The 17,548-nt window shown below is 34.1% G+C and overlaps 1 protein-coding gene across 2 annotated transcripts in view; it reads right to left on the reverse strand.

The window, feature by feature from the left end:
- The window catches only part of LOC126841928 (metabotropic glutamate receptor 2-like), a 150,938-nt gene that overhangs the window by 84,157 nt on the left and 49,233 nt on the right, over positions 1–17,548 (reverse strand). For both annotated transcript variants that reach the window (XR_007686248.1, XM_050578739.1), the window contains exon 4: positions 4,928–5,243. Coding sequence is in view for 1 of the 2 variants with exons in the window: in XM_050578739.1 (XP_050434696.1) it covers positions 4,928–5,243 (316 nt within the window). In the remaining variant the exon portion in view is untranslated. The remainder of the gene's footprint in view (positions 1–4,927; positions 5,244–17,548) is intronic.

Genomic DNA, 17,548 nt, shown 5'->3' on the forward strand with positions numbered 1-17,548 from the left:
AACCACCAAATATAATTAACACGAGCTGAGTAGTCATGGAAAAAAAAAAGGACCACTTATTTCTACTTTTGGATTGGTTTGTAATTTCAAATAATTTACAGTGCACAAAATCGGGTTACTACATGTACAATACAATATGTAGAACAATAATAAGGATAGTCCATGAGTAATTCAGTAAGTCCAACTGTGTATACTGATCTCATTCTCCAACTAGTTTCACTATTTTTATCAACATAAAATAAACTGTGGCGTAGATAGAGTAAAAATGGAATACAAAACTTTTTGTCTTGCCATACGTTTTTACGTCCTAGTATATTAAAATGATTTTACTAAAAAATGTGTCACATTCAGGTTTGATTTTATTTAGTATATACTCGGTGTAAAGTCCCCTGGGTCATCTTCTCTTGTACTTCGGCCGTTAACATGATTATATTATTTATTGGTAGCTAATACGAGGTTAAAGAGTGAAAATCACTTTGTCTTGTTTATTTTTAGATTTTAGAAACCTTTAAAAATAATACATCTTAGGTGCGTATTAGTTTTAATTTCTTAGCGCGTCTTGAAAATAAACCGATGACGATGAATGATAATATTGCTTATAGTTATTTTATAAACAAAAATAATCTTTTTCATAGCTATTATATCCTCTTATCAACGATAAGAGTTCAAATCAATCGTTATTCGTATCTCTATATTATCTTATATCCGCTTATTTCTCCTCGTCATATCACTTTTGATAGGGTTATTATCGTAAAAACATATACTCCAAATACTTGATCTAATATGTGTATTTTGTGAATTTCACGATGTTCATGTGAAGTTGCAACACGTGTGCGCTTTGCCGTTAACATTACAACATAGCATATAATTTTGTTCAGTGCACAGTTCACGAATAGTCGATTTCTCCGTATTGCGTCGAGTTTAACATTTCCATTCAACCCTTAGCAGCGTAATATATTCCGTAACACGCAAATAAGATTGCTGCTGATCCGGTCTTGTGCAGTTTTCTCTGAACGTAACAAGAGAGTAACTCAAAGCACGCAGTCAAGTCACAATCGGAAACTTCGCGGGGGTTCTAATAAAGCTGAACTGTCGTCTGTGGTAAACATATTTCGGGCGTTACGACAAAAACCGAATTGACATCAATCAAAAACGGTTTCCAGTCGCGCGTGTTATGGAGAAGGCGACTAGTCACCTAAGAGTATATGTGTACATATGAAATATACGCATTAAAAGCGACCGAGACGGATTGTAACACGAGCCAATATATTCCGCACGAATTTGACATTTCCAATATTGCACCAACACCGCGCCGGTAGTTGTAGCCGTAACGTTTTTTTTTTTTTTATGTACAAAGCTCACACACACACACACCTGAGAATCCGGTATAGGACTCGTGTCGGTCAGACCTATGGGTAGAAGTGTAGCGTTTTTTGTTTTTTTTTTAAATTAAACTCAATATATACAATCGCTACACGCCGGTCGTTTATATTACCGATCGTCTTGCCAGCGGGGCCGTTCGAAATTTGAATAAAAGGCGAACATTTCTATACCGGTATTACAGGTTGCGGGGGTTTTATTTTTCTGGTCTTGCCAAGAATGTGCAAATCAACGTCATCCCTTCGAATGGGCCTCGTTACGTCGTCGCGATTCTCACTTTATGTATATTATATATAATATAATAAATACGCATCTACATAACACTACTTTCGTTTTTTTTTTACGCTTTCAAATGACGCGTAAACGTCTTCAGCCGTTTGTTATGGCCGTTATTACGATTTCTTCACCCCCCACCCTTCTCGTCGTGTGCGTGCATCATACCGCCGTGCCCGCGGAAAACGTTTTGGCCCCAAAAATCTCCTCAACCGCGACAGCCGACGGGCATAATAACTTTATTATTATATATTTTATATTCATACGGCTTGAAAAGAAGGCCACCTCCGCGCGGTTCGTTCGACGAGATGAAATCTCCGTTTTTGCGCTATTATTTTATTATTATTAAACTCAACCGTCGCCATCACTGTGACGGAGATTATGTTGTATTACCCGGTCGTTCTTTTAGACGTCGCGTGGTATAATAATAATAACCCGAACACAATGCACACAACACGGAACAGACGTTTAAAATCTCGCCCGAAGCACACGTTTGCCGGCGAGGACGGACTTAGCAGCACGAGTAAGCTAACCGAGCACGGTCTACTAATCTTGATGTTGCCCAAAGGCATCGGTGACGGTTTTTGTCCGTGCCGCCCCGCTTAATAACACTCGATTTTTTTCCCCTCTCGCGGCTCGCACTCGTATCAGACACCAGCGCACCTATTGTTGTTTGGGGTTTCAAAAACGACTTTTTTTTTTGTGTGTGGCGGGGAGGGACCGTCGAGGGATTTGTTTTATTTCGCCCGAGACGACGGAAGGCGGAGGCGATTTCGGAAAGCTAAGAGACCGTTTTTATTCCGACTTTTTTGGTTTTATCCTAGAGGTCTGGGTATAGGCTGTGGGGCGACTCTAGTGTTCGGGAATCGATTGCCCGAAAGCTTATTAAACTTTTATACATTCCGGACGGTCAGTGCCTTGTACACGCGGATTTCTGATCGACATTTGTTCGTAACGCGTTTTCGGCGACGCTATTTTCTTATGCCGCGAACACGGACGAAATAATAATCGTACAAACTGTCGGTATGGCGTATTCATTTTCCGTTTAAGCGCCGGACCTTAACTCGGGCCCGTAAACGGATTTTGGGGGAGAAGTGGCCAAAAAATAAAAACGCGCAAATATTTTATAAAATTCAAATATAACAACAAGGGTCGTTGCTTTCGTTTTACTCGGAAAAACTCTGCAAAAGTAGTAAAACATATTGTACTGTGTACAGCCGAACGGGGAACTACTCGGTGCTGACTGCTGCCATTACTAATACGGATATTATATACGTTGTTGAAATACTAAACAAAACGAAAACCCGTCGACTACAAACGACTTTGATACACCATACACCTACTTCAATAACCGTTCAATATCAGCAGCCGTAGTTACAGCTTTAACGGCGTGGAATACTTCTAAAATTTGTTTGATAAGTTTTTACGGTTTTGCGCGGCGCATTGTAATGTGTTGCGAAGCATTATTAAACTTGGCAGAGTTTCAAACGACGATAGGGGATTGTAATGGAAATGGTAGAGACTACCATTGCAACATTTTCCATTTAAAACGTTCACTTTCTCAGAAACACAGTCTTGTGACATATATCCATAGTCCAAAGCGTACAATGTTAATTATTTGGACGGTATGCACATAGTACACGATTAAAGCTATTGTTTGAACAGAATTGTCTCGCAAACAAAACTTTTATACGCGTTCGATGCTGTTCGTTTCTAGGTAAACAATTAGTTAAGGTCTAACGTAATCTCTTTATCGTCGTTAAATGTCCTCGGCTCAAAATGTTCAAGTAAACAGATTTCTAATCGCATTTTAAGAGGACATTATACCACCCGTTTTCAAGCTGAAGAATATAATCGCACAATCGTTTAAGTGACTTTTGAGTAAAAAACACCTGTTACGCTCATTTATGTAACCTCTAATGTTGAACAAGTTGTAGAGGAAAGGTAAGGGTGAATGGTCGACCATATGGGTTAAGGGGCTGTGTGTACGCGACCGGCAACTTAGTGCGGTGACAGATGCGAACGGCGATATAGTTATTCTATATATCATACACTTTTTTTTATGAGTACTTAATAATAATTTTCCTACCCGATAGTTTATTTATTTTAATCTATAGGTTTATTCTTTGTATTGTGTCATCATTATTCTATTATGAAATCGAATATAATATTTTCGAAGTATGTCGTCCACACCGAAATTGTTATTAAATAAACGTGTAACCTCAACTAATTACCAGTATGAAAATGTTATTGCTTTTCAATGTGCTGTATTTTGTAAGTATAAGAGTTATTATCGCTCGTTCGCTTGATCATCTAAGTAATGTTTTTTAGTAAGTTCGCTATCGAAAATACTAATTACACGTACGCAAATAGCGTCGCGAAGGGTAATTTGCTGATGGCTACATAAATTAGCATATAAAACCCTGGTTAGTCCTTTTCGGTCTGATGAATTTAGTTTTATATGGAGATATCTGTCTCGACTATCTCATTTATATTCAATCATGTTTTTGGTATAATTTTCTTCAGAACGAGTTTAGAATATTTAAGATAATTGAAAATTATAAAACCGTTTAACGTTCATTTTCTTCGATTTGTTACAAGCACAATACACAAGCTCGATCCATTATAAACGATGGATATGATTACTGAAATACTATTACTATTACTATATACTATTATAACCCAATTCATATTATGCATTTTAAGTCATTGCAATTTTTCTTGGATTAAAAAAATCGAGGTCTAGGAATAATCTCTGTTGCTTAAACCTTTTATAATGATTACATTCTATCCACTTAAATACCACAGTTTTCTCGATTTCTTACTTTTCTACTCCAATATCGGTCAGGGTTGAGTATTGTACGTGAACTAGATATACCCAACTTATACTTACTTATTACTGATTTTATACATTATGTTTGTTATATATTTTTATAAGTTCTTATCTCTTAGGTTTTACTATTGTTTGTGGCGCATATTAAATAAATAATAATAATTTAGTTTAATAAGAAAAAAACGTAACTTTTCCAGCACCATTGGGACGATGTCAATTGTTTTTAAAAACCGATATCACCAATCGTCGCCTCGTTTAGTTATCTTTGTATAGACTTGGTAGTATATAATCGTTTTCGGATAATGTACTTGACAATTAGAAAACATGCACGCGTTTGCCAAAAACAAAGTTATCCCGATACTAAGCGATACACGTTTTATTCGTTACAAATCGTGTTTGTGTTCACAAATACTGATAAGAATAAAAACTGTATCGTCTTACCTTTGGCTCTCGGCTTTTTCAGTAGTTTGGACACGATCTCGTCGTAAGCTTTCTCCTCAGCCACGCCCGAATCTTTGACCAGTTTTTCTTTGGCCGCGATGCATATATCGTACTTGGCCAACATCACTTCTAACTCCTGGAAAGCCTTAACGCCATAGTTTGACTCTTCGTATATGACAGATATGTAACTCCAGCCGAGCTTCCGTACGATCTCCACCATGGCTTTTACTTGGTGCAAATCGGACGGTATTGTTCGAGAAAAATATTCGAAACGCTGTTTGTTAGTTAAATCAGGACTAGTCGACCAATAGGACACCTGCAAAAACAACAGTAGAGTTACAAACCAAAAATCGAATATGTCTAACAATCAATGAAATGAGTATGCACTCACTGGAAGTACACATCTTAAATATACTCTGATATTTATGAACCAACAATAATATAACCGAATAAGTGTAATAGTTGTAATTGTAATAAAAATTGATTATAATCTCATAGATAAAATTAACACAAACCGTGAACACTTAATTGAGCTTTGCGTCAATTGCTAGTTTATTTTGAATCACGCTTATAGAGATGATTAATTGTTATTATTTATTTGATCATTATTGTTATTATATTTATCAATTTACAATTTTATATTTCTGATTGTAAAGAATAATGGCCATTTTTCGAATGGTAAAATTACTATCTAAATAATATACATGTATAATACCACTTGCGTTTTATGTTTATTGTGATTGCCAAACACAAAATATTTTATTACTAATAAAATATTACGAAATAAACTTTAAATTAATATCTCTTGCAACAAATAATATCATAATATAGCGGTTATAGTAGATATAAGTAATAATATATAACATTTTACTTTTGGAATTTAATCGAAAATTGATGGTGGAATTTTTCGATTAACTTATAAAGAATTTTACCGAAAGGCAAGAATATTTAATATTTATTTGACTCTAATGAAACACGAGTACAATGTACATATTAACATTGAATCACTAAATACCGTTACTAATGATTACCGATTTGTTACCTGACCACCAACTCGTGTGTTAGAATTAATAAATTATTTAAAATTTGTCAGAACTATACAGTTGTATGTACAATTATGTACATGGATGTTATTCCGGATCTTATAAAAGGAGCAACTGCAACATCGTTGGCAGCAATATATACGTCAAACATTCAAAAATCACACATTCAGTTGAAACATTTCGAGGGTCCTCCGACATTCGAACAGTCTCAGGAGGAGGGAAGTGGTTAATCGTGCCTTTACTCAAAATATGTACAAGTCCTGTATGCGATAATAAACTCTTATGGCCTATCCATTTTTTTTTTTTTATCTTTGAATGGCCCAGACCGTTTCCGAAATTGTATGACTTCCGAGCAGATGGTTACGGTTTATCTGTACGAGGGATAATATTATAATATACAAGAAAGGTAAACGAACGCGGGTGTGACCAATTCTATGAATTTATCTATTTCAAGTTGATCAAATTGATCGTATTCGTTAATATGCAGTGTATTTGACTGACCGATAGACCACCGTGGGTCGTACCGCCTAATATCGTTTAACAAGACGTTTAACCGTAGTCTGATCTCTAGCAAGTAACAGTAGGTAGCTGCTTAGCCGTGTAATTCGTATAACGAGATTTATTGATCGACCGAAAAACTGCCGTGTAAAAATATATATATACATCACATACAATGTGGTCCACCATTAATCCGAATCGGGCGGTAATGGACCCGATAAACTGCTCGTGTTGTCCGCGATAAAGGAACGCGCGCTAGAAAACCGCCATTAATCCACGTTAAGTCTCCCATTGTTTTTGCTTCATTATATTATTATGCACAGCCCGGCTGCTGTTGGCGCAAGCGCGTCGAACCCTGCATGATACTATTATACTAGATATGTATCAACGTGACACATTCTGTAATACCTACACACATAATGCGTTTTCGGTGAATACAAATATTTGATATTATATATTACATACGTATTACACATAATACATATATACAAGTTTTAACTGCCGGATTATGGCGATCGGTCTTGTTGCAAACCCTGAATTCCTGTTATGGTATTCGAGGGAACACTTATGAGTGCGAGCTACGTTGGTATATTGTTATTCGACCGACGGTATGAAAATTAAAATATTGAACACAAGACACAGGAAAAAAAAATACTTAAATGCGTAAAATCACATTACCGCAAAAAAATGCATTACATTTAAATTAAAATTACCAATCAGCGTGTTTTGTTGTCCAGTTTTCCCTTTGATTCGTAGTTATTGAAATTGAAGGTAAATTTCGCGGTGTGACGCCTAATGTAAGCGAAGTTAGATAGTGTAATCCAATCAAAAAAGAAAGAAAACATGTAATTTCCATTATCCAATTTGCTATGGACACCCCTTTCTAACAAATAATCTCTGATCACGGTACTGGCACAATTAGACGTCAGTTCAACAACAAATATTCTGTATCAATAGTTGAATAATATTTTTAATGATATTTAATATTTCTTTAAAACTTAAACTATTCAAACTCTAATGTCTATTTAATTAATTATTCCATTGAATAATTTATCGACCTTTTATTACCAAACAATATAGTCTCTGTATTCATACTATTGCATATCTAGTATAATTATCATGACGCCTGCACGCACAACAAATATAGGTAATATTCTGGTCAGCGTAGTTATCCGGCTTTGTCTCCGTCAATTTATTACAACATGTTAGTACAATATTTGTTAATAAAATATAAAACGTTAAAAATACGTGTTTTTATGGCATTATAATAATAATAATATAACAATAAAGCAATGTCTTAATATTGAATGCTTGAAATCGTGTTAAAATGATCGGTCGACAGAATGGTGGCGGGTCTCTGATATTATTGAAATTTATAGAAGCAAGTATTACCGAAAATCGAGTTACGAATAATATGAATAACAATATACGTAGTTCCAATCCAACTTATTATCATATGTGAAAGTATGCTAAGGTGCGATGCGGTTGAATAATATTTTCTCAGTAAATATTTATTTGACACCGAACACCCACGCAAGATTTCCCATAAACCATCCCCTATCATCATATTTATACGCATAAAATATTATACTGTTCAAGCTTCCCCTTCGATATTCGAGAACTCGATTACATCTTATTAATACCGTTAAGCATTGCGTTTGAGAACAAATTATTGGTTTTGTAAAGCTTAAAGTAGTAAATAAACATCGAACACACGGTACTAAACAAATTATTATTATTATTATCGCCAACATGATATCCCGAATTTCGAAACCACTTTATGTGCCAGCAATATGTAATTTTCCGCCTAAACTAGATTTGTATTATTAATCTGGTTAAACAACACACGAGCTTATTTAAAACGTTATATTTTGGCGGTATGTTGTATTCCACTCAGATAATTTGTCTCTACATATGCTAAATTTTTTAAAGAACGCCACACGCTCTATTTTTATTACGGCACGGCGTTCAGGCTTTACAACATTTATCAGAATCTTAATTTTAAATTAGCACCGAAGTGAACATTATTATATAATATAACGATAAGTTTTATTTGGTAAATCCATCTTTTTATCATACTATATCGCAACGTAATTAATTTTAAAACGTTTGTCATAATTTTACTATTATTATTATTGACCGGTCTTAAACATCAACCTTAATGACTATAACTGTAAACAAAATAGGACATTTTAAAAGTTAACTAGTTTTTTATGTCAATATTTGTATTGTGTTGACCCTACCATTTATAACATAATAATACAATATATAAAAGTATATATCACACAGAACAACGAATAATACCTGTCGACCGTCGAATACAATGCGACTAAAAGTGAATTATCATCGCGTCATGGCATAACAGTTAACATCAGCGTTACAACGCTGTACATTTACTGCTAAGTGCTAGTGGTTATCAATTATATTCAAAACTACCATAGTGCTAAATTATTATATGGTACCTATAAAGGTATTCGGCTAATTAATAATGATAATAAAAGAACTTCCCGGTGAAAATTTTGCAGGACGGGTAAAGTAAAGAATCGTGTACGGTATGTAATTTACAAGTTTACGGAAGGAGAGGAGGGGGGTCGGGCCCAATTAAAGAGCACCTCCAACGCGCCTATATGATTAATATATTTTTAAACTTAACTCGTGCATTTAATTTTGATATATTAGAATAGTAGGTGCATATTATGGCCGTGTTTCGATTCCACAATGAAAAACTTTAACGCGCGCGCAACATCACACACATATGTATGTATTTCTTTAATGTACAGTGTACAACTGGCTGGGCATGTTTAATATACGTTCACGTTTTGTATATAGTACGAATGTAAATAAGCGAATTACAATTGGAAATACGTGTAAACTACATCTACTGTAATATATTATGCAGTATGCACAGAGAATCGGCAGCGTGCCGACAAGACAACGCCTTAGAAGGTTTGATATTTTGTTTTTTTTTAAGTAAAAAATGTCCATAATATGCTGTTGGTATATGCGCGATAAAATCGCCTAATATTGTTGTGAATAGGTAGGCGAAGAACTTGATAATAGGGACATTGGGCTTAGAGTCAGCAGTACCACAAAACAAACGTCCACCCCCTCCCTGCCCAAGTATTACATATTTTGCAAAATTCACATATTTTCCTCTAATGATGACACATCACCGAACTCTATCTCTGTCACACCCGCTTTCGCCTAATCATCCACTAGCCGTATGCAAGGTACGATACATTTCATAGTAGCCGTATGTTTTGCGATAGCTTATCCTTTTTCGACCTTACCGCCGTGTCGACAAATATCGTTGTCGGAGACCCCCGAATGTATTTTAATCGGTACAACATATTACAGCCAAGATTTGTTTACTCCGCAAAGGTATAAAAGGTGACTTATGATATTTGTTTTATTATAAATTTTTACTATGTGTCCGCCGGGTCCTATTCTGTCGCCGTTATAGTAAAAATTTCAAAATTGTTCTCCACAAGCTAGCCGGATAAGCGTGCCTTTCTTTTCCTTCCGGACACCGACGCGATAACCCGAATTTATACGATCGGTAGGCTAATGGCGTGCGTCATGCATTTTGACCATACCGTCTTTCATCAGCATAATATTCAGAGTTTTGATTTGGCAGTTTTGACCGTTCACAGTCTGCCGGCGATTTGTTTAGTCGTGCGTCACTCGCACAATCGTTGTGAATGCGTATTGAATAATAATTTCCACCGGCGTGTAAAGAAAATTTGGCTCGGTCGTGGACCACCGAACTCCACCGTCTTACCCGAAATCCGGCCAACGGAATTCCGAGCGATTGCGGGATAATAAAGTCGCCGACAATAAATAATACGGGATAAATTTTTTCAAAAAAAAAGGGGTGGAATAATATTCCCCGAGGACGTCCAGACCGGGCGACGATAAAGAATCACGACACGGCCGGCTTGTGATTTTGTATGTCCGGAAGGAGAAGGAGAAAAAAAGCGGATTACCCACGCTGAGTATATAGTGCATACACGCTAGGTATACACCTATGCTGTATACAATACAGCTATAGCCAGTTTTATTGTGCTGCAATAAACCCGACCTTTAATTGACAAGGCGCTGCACCTTGCTCGGGCTACGAACAAGACGGCGCGGCGGCAAGGGCCAGCACGGTTTAATTTAGTCGACGCCGCCAACCATACGTCAGACCGAAGACGATAAAAAGCAGTAAGTCAATCGTGCAGAGTCGTAACCGCATATTATACACGCCGCCGCACTTTAGAAACCCTTTATTATACGGCAAACCTACCACAGACTGATGCTAATAGAATATCAACCCGAAATTAAACTGCAACCGGCGAGTGCACAATTAAAAGTACCGTCTGCTTGTGGTCTGGTCGAGGGATGCGATTTTAATTAGAGTGCTTTGGATCACGCGCAATTGTTTTATTGGCATCGGAACATAGTGATAACGTTTATTAAAAGACGTCGCCGCCATTAAGATGATAAAACGCACATTGACACAACGTCTTCGAGCAACTGAGAGCGACAATATACGTATAATCATTAAGCGTAAACGTCAAACCTTAATAGACGTGTTTAACGTACGTTGTGTTTCTCGACCAATTGATATTTTGAAACTTTTAATTAATTTTCAAATACAAATTTAATTCGAAATTGACTATTACAAAGTAATACAAATTTTAAGTTTCAACTAATTTTTAAACGCTCAACTCAGCTGATTCGAGTTATTGCAAAATCAGTAACACTTACGTTAAAAGTTTTAAAATTTGTCAACAAAAAAATGTATCAACAATAAAAAATCACAATGACGTACTATCAAAATTCACGAACAAAATTATTATATTTTTACATGCAAAGCGTATTATGTAATTATTATATGGAAATAACCGAGTTTAAATAAGGTGATGGCAAAACCTTTATAATAATAGTTTTTAATGTTATACTAATGGTATAACTTTCAAAATAACTATTTTTTTAACACTACGAAATGAAGAAAAAGTAAAATTAAAGTTAAAATTAATTCGAAAACTTGAGGGAATGTGTTAACATGTACGAGAAGAATAATTAAGAAACTTACGTACGTGGAAAGCTCAACTGTAAACAGTTATTTATATTAAGATGATGTCAGCGCAGCCCATTTTAAAGAGTAAAGTATAGGCAATTTTTACAATATCTTACCTTAAAGGTTAAACTGTGATGTGTAATTACTAGTTCACTAATTAAGACTATTTTTTGGTAGATAAATTATTTTTTTAGAATATCACAGCATCCGCGACAGTGATTTAAAAAAATTTTCCATAAAAACTTAGTTTTTTACATCCAAAAATACGACTTACTGAGTGATTTTAGAGCAAAAAACCCTTTTAATCAGAATTAAAGAAAACAAAATTATTGAGGGCACCTCGAAGCCTTTTTTTTGTTATTTTAAATAGGACATTCATTAATTTATTTTAAAAAAAAACTGTTAGTTTTAAACCCTATAACTTCTAAAAAAATGGCTTCGAGATGTCTTTCAAAATATTGTTTTCTTTAAATAATCTATTAGATATTTTTGCATTACTATCAATTAAAAGCCACTAATTTTCAATTAAAGTAAACATGTTTTAGTGCCGGTAAACCGCTGCACTGACATCCTCTTAAGGATGCATAGAGGTTACGGTATAATTATTAATTACCACCAGTAAAAATTATTCTGGCTTATATAATTTCTCATCGATATATTTTATAAGAGCTTTACAGAGTCCGTTTATATTTCATATATAAGAGCTCAAAATACATTTCAAAGTTTAAAACAACCCACACATCTGTCCATAAGTACAATAAAATAAAGTACAAGTAAATAAATTATTAACAAATCGAAATTTATTGAAAGTAAACTCTTAACCAAAAAAACCACTTTTTTACATTTTACCTAAGTTGTAACAATATAACTCGTTATTGAATCAAAGATCAGACATTTTAATGTATTTTCCAAATTAAATAAATTCTCTAACATAGATATCAAATATAATTTTTAAATTCGATGCATATACATGCAAACTTTTTGTAGAACTTAACTTATTAGAATTTATTTAGCCATGCGAAAGTCTGAAGATAAGTTTCTACATTTATATAGTGACATAAATATGCTATATATTGCAATGTAAATAATCCAGAGGATTCCTTTTTGTTCCATAATACCAACTATTCGTTCTAGGAACGAAGCACCTTATTGCGAAATTTAATATTCCAAGATCTCAGGATAATTCGCAGTAGCAGTGATATTAGATTCTTTTTAGTGTATTTCAAAAGCGTAAATTTGCTTAAATCTGTAACATACGTCCTGTGTACGAACCAAGATATTATATATATATATATTTTTTTTTTTTTTGAAATAACTAATGTACGATATTGTTTGTTGAAATTCGCTAGTGTACTTTGCTAGCGCATGATGAAATCTGAAAAAAAAGTCCTTTTCCCAATGCACACACCGCCGAAATCCAATTGACTCGTGAAAAATATTTTGCCGTCGGATGACCACCAAGACACAACGTAGCCTAACCATTACAAGTTTCTTAAACTCACAAAGCCCGGGACAGTGGGAATCGACACGTTGCCACAAATAACATAAAACCCCGTTGTTATTGAATGTAATATTGCGGAAATAATAATGTCAGTTTTCCGGAAGTGCGGACTTCCTACGCCCACTGACCGCACTAATTGGCCAAAGCTCCGGACCCGCGTGTCGTTATGGAACGTATAAACCGCGTCATATGTGTTATGCGCAGAAAAGGGATGTATAGCTGTTAATATAATATTGCCCAATGCCCATGGTGTGTAAAGAGTAACTGTTGTTATTCCATCGACGCCGTCTGTCAAAACACCAACGACTGTTCATACAGTGTACGGTCTGCTTTGCCGCCATTGTTATTTTGCCGGCTGGTTGGATGGACAAAAGAGATCACACCAGCCGAGACGGCTACTTTTTAGAAAAATGAAAATAAACGTTTGGGGGACTGTTTGTTGTTTTTCAGTTAGCACAACGTTGCAAGTAATACAACGCATTATTGTACGCCACCGAGCGAGATGGTGCAAATAGAAAAAAACAACATGATATTTTTATATAATATAACACAATATCTGTGCTCACGCACTATGTACATATTATAGTGTGTGCGTCATGACCGGACGGATATTTTACGGTAGTTTCAATTTTTATGGACCTCTCGAACGGATAAAACAAAAACCTTATAGCTTTCTACTCATGTTTACCCGTTTTATTTTTATTCGACAAAACAAAGTGAGCGCGTATTTTTAATACTATTAGAGCTGCTGCCGCCGGAAGTCCAAAGGATATCAAACAAATTTAAAACAAGACACGTCTATATATGTATCCACACAAAACGCCTCAAGAACTAAAGAACCCGTTGGTGCAAGCGCAATACATTACAAACGGATCGCCAAACCGTGTAAGCGGAACGAGTTTTGTTAACGTTCACTAAAGTCCGAACAATGTACGGCGCTTGTATTATCATGTTTCCGTAAAAACGTCCAAGGAAAAAACTCTTTCCCAGATGACGCGGGATAGTTTATTAAAACCAACTTTCGTCATTTATTAAAACCCACTTTTGCAAAAAAAAAAAACAATATAAGTACTAGAACGAATAAAATGCTTATGTTTTTTATGGCATTTTGTTTCCACCGTACCAAACAACAGCGTTCGCAATGTATTATATCAAGGAAAAAAATTATAGGTAAGGCAACAGAAACGATGAGGTATCAAACCAAATATGTAAATACTAATATTGACAACTTTTGAAACTCTGGTAAATACTAGTGAATTCGTAAGTGGTAGTTCGGCGGTAATCGCTCCCATTTGTCCAGACCGCCATTGAATAGGTTTGTATTGTGCTAACATTAATACTGTGGCTTGTGAATGATATAGGTTTGTTTCGGGATCATTAAAATACTTAAACTTCAATTACAGCCCAGTTAGTACACAACAAAATGACCGATGACAAAAATAATACTTCGATATCGGTAAAAAAATGATAGGCATTATACTAAATAAACTCTCATAGCATTGCGTTTTAGCTAAACAAAAAAAGTTATTTTCTTTAGCTCAACTCGAGCGTAACACGCTACGGAAACAGCGAAAAAACATTTAAAAACTTAAGGTTGTTTTTTTACCAGAGCACGGATACTTTTTACCACACCTCGCCTCCTCTTCCTGAATGTATTAATCTTAGGGTGCGACTGTACCCAAAGACTGTCGAGCAATTTCGTTTGTAACTTCTCCTGTGCGATAGCCGCCGGTAGTTAAACAACCTATTTTACAAACCGTTTAATCCGTTCGTGCCGTACGTAACATCACATGAATGCAGAACAACAGTTATTGTAGTATAATGTATTAACGGTTTGTGGTACAGCAAAGACGCCTACATTCGTGTACAGTTTATCTGTTAAATGCGCCACTGGTTGGTTGTGCGCCAGAGAGTGATTCTTTAAAGATAAGACATATTCTCTAAAAACAATAAAGATGTTATATTAATTATTCTTTGTGCATTTTTTTCCGTGTCATTTTTTCATAACATTATTATAATTACAATTTTTTATGGTTTTTAGTTATTTTTAAAACTTAATTAACTTATAAAATTCAAATGGTAACCTCAACATTTTAAATACTTATGGTACCTTAATTTTTCTGTGTCATAATTTCAAAACCTTAATGTAAATTTTTTTTAATTCACTTTTTTTGTATAAAAGTATGAAATCGTTCGTAGGGCGATTCGTTCCTGGGATTATTAATATATTTTTTTTTTACAACTCATTATAAAAATCAAAAAAATTCTCGACGAAAACCAGCTTAAAGAAGTATTTTTCGAGTTAGAAGAAGCTAATTATATACAAATATGAGATAAGCAGGGAGAGTAGTGCACGCAACAAAAAATAAAAATTGTATTTAACATCTCCACTCGTCAATACTTTTTATTGTCAGTGACTTCTAGAATATTTGTTTTCAAATAACATCATGCCATAAACCACTGATTACTATTTTTAATTTAAATTTAAGGTTTTATCATTTTGAGTTGTACAAATAAAAATGAATTACTCGAAATGGTAGAGTTATAAAGCATAAGTATAAAAAAATAGTGGTAAGCTATTTAGCAATAAAATGATATACCTAACATTTTCGTTCTTAATAGTTTTTAACAACTTTTAACGTAAGAGTGACGATAACATGTATTTTCCGATAGATGTCATCAAACAATAAATCATGCATTCAATATACTACACATAGTACAGTATATAACGCATATAATATATTGCATATGATAATACACCAAACACTTTACACAAACAATAACAATAACGGAACCGGCAACAATGAACCGTACAAATTTCGATATCCTTTGATAAAAGAACAAGTGGACCGGATGAGATTGCGGGTTAAAATCGAGAAGACTCATACAAGCATTCGCGACAGTTATAAAAAAGTAACACATCTCGGTAATGTACTCATCGGATCAAAATGAAGACAATGTAAAATAATGAGAGACAATTTATAATTAATTATATCGATTAACCAAGTAACAAAAAATATACTAAACAAATTACTTTATACATGAGCATTCAAAAGTAGAGACTAAGAATGCCTTTTTTTTCAAAAGAGCCATGTATAATTGTATTAAAGCCACAAATGTGAATGGGAAAAATGCAACTGCAAAATGGTCCAATCGATAATGTTGTATTTTAAAAAAATGTTTTAAATCTCGTGATTTTAAAGCGTTTTTTTTTAATGCCCTATTTTATGTCAACTTGTGCAGATGCACTTGCTTCATTAGGTTGCACCAAATATAAATATATATTATTTTTAGCGTTTTACATTTTTCTACGTTAACGGCCCATTTTTTAGTAGGGCTATCATTGCGCCCCCTCAAAGTAGGAGGTTTCTTAATCATCTGTATTTTTATTTTTTTTATTTTTTATAATTATGAAAAATGTACATGATACATTATAATGTATACATATACAAAGAATATTATTATATATTACGGCAAGGGCTAAAACTAATATGAGGGTGTATATATATCTTTCCACATTTATATTATGCGTATTGTGTCACAAAGATTTTGCAATCCCAGTAAGCTCATTCTTGGCGAAAAGACATTTCATACGGTCTATTGTAAGGGATACCTTATTAAAACGGGGTTTCATTCAATTTATTCACGTTTAAAGTGGTTTTACTCGATTGTTGTAAGAATTTGTTATGTGTAAGGTCGACTGCCTTCGAAGTAGCGGTTGTTAAATTATAATAACGCTTTCAAAATTCTGATAAAGCTAACCACTTAGATACTTAATTGTATATATATATATATATATATATATTATTTTATAACGAATCAAAACAGATGCAAGACGTTAAACCCTTTAGTTTTTAGCAGTTTTATGCTTACAAATTGTTTACCTTTTTAATATATACCTTCAGTTAATTTTCCGATGAGAAAAAGACTGTATAAAGTTTAAATTTTTTCCCGGCACTTAAATGCCTTAAATGTCAATTAAAAATAACAAAATATTTATAAGAAAATATACTTTAAAATATAACTCAGTTACAATTGTTTTTAATGTTTAATTCAAACTAGAACAATGTAATGATATTGAGGTATTCTAAATTTAATGAGATGATGAAGATTTTTTTTATTACCACTTTCTCTAAGTTTGTCTAAAAAAGCGGATAATATTAAATATAGTTCATACAAATAAATAGGTATATAAAAAAACCACACGTGGCGTTGTAAAACTAATATAATATCTAAACTCTGCCTCCTAGTTGATGTCTAAAATTGGTGTAATCTCCTGTTTAATTTTACGCTTAAAAAATATTTACTTGATCATTTTTCGTTAGGTGGCAGTTGACTTTACTGTTGTTAATTAATTTTCGTACATGAGATAAAATACATTGTGATAAATTCGAATCTGTCATCTAACAACTTTCTTGACTAGCTAAACATATTAATCATTAACACGGCACGATGGAAACTTTTCAGAATGCCTTTGAAAAAAGTGTTTGAAAGAGTTTTAATATATTATTATA

The sequence above is a fragment of the Adelges cooleyi genome, unplaced genomic scaffold (genome assembly GCF_023614345.1).
Source record: "Adelges cooleyi isolate 19-005CV unplaced genomic scaffold, UGA_ACOO_1.1 ACOO_flye_CR_arks_rails_tigmint_CR_PRNA_41, whole genome shotgun sequence".
Taxonomy (NCBI): domain Eukaryota; kingdom Metazoa; phylum Arthropoda; class Insecta; order Hemiptera; family Adelgidae; genus Adelges; species Adelges cooleyi.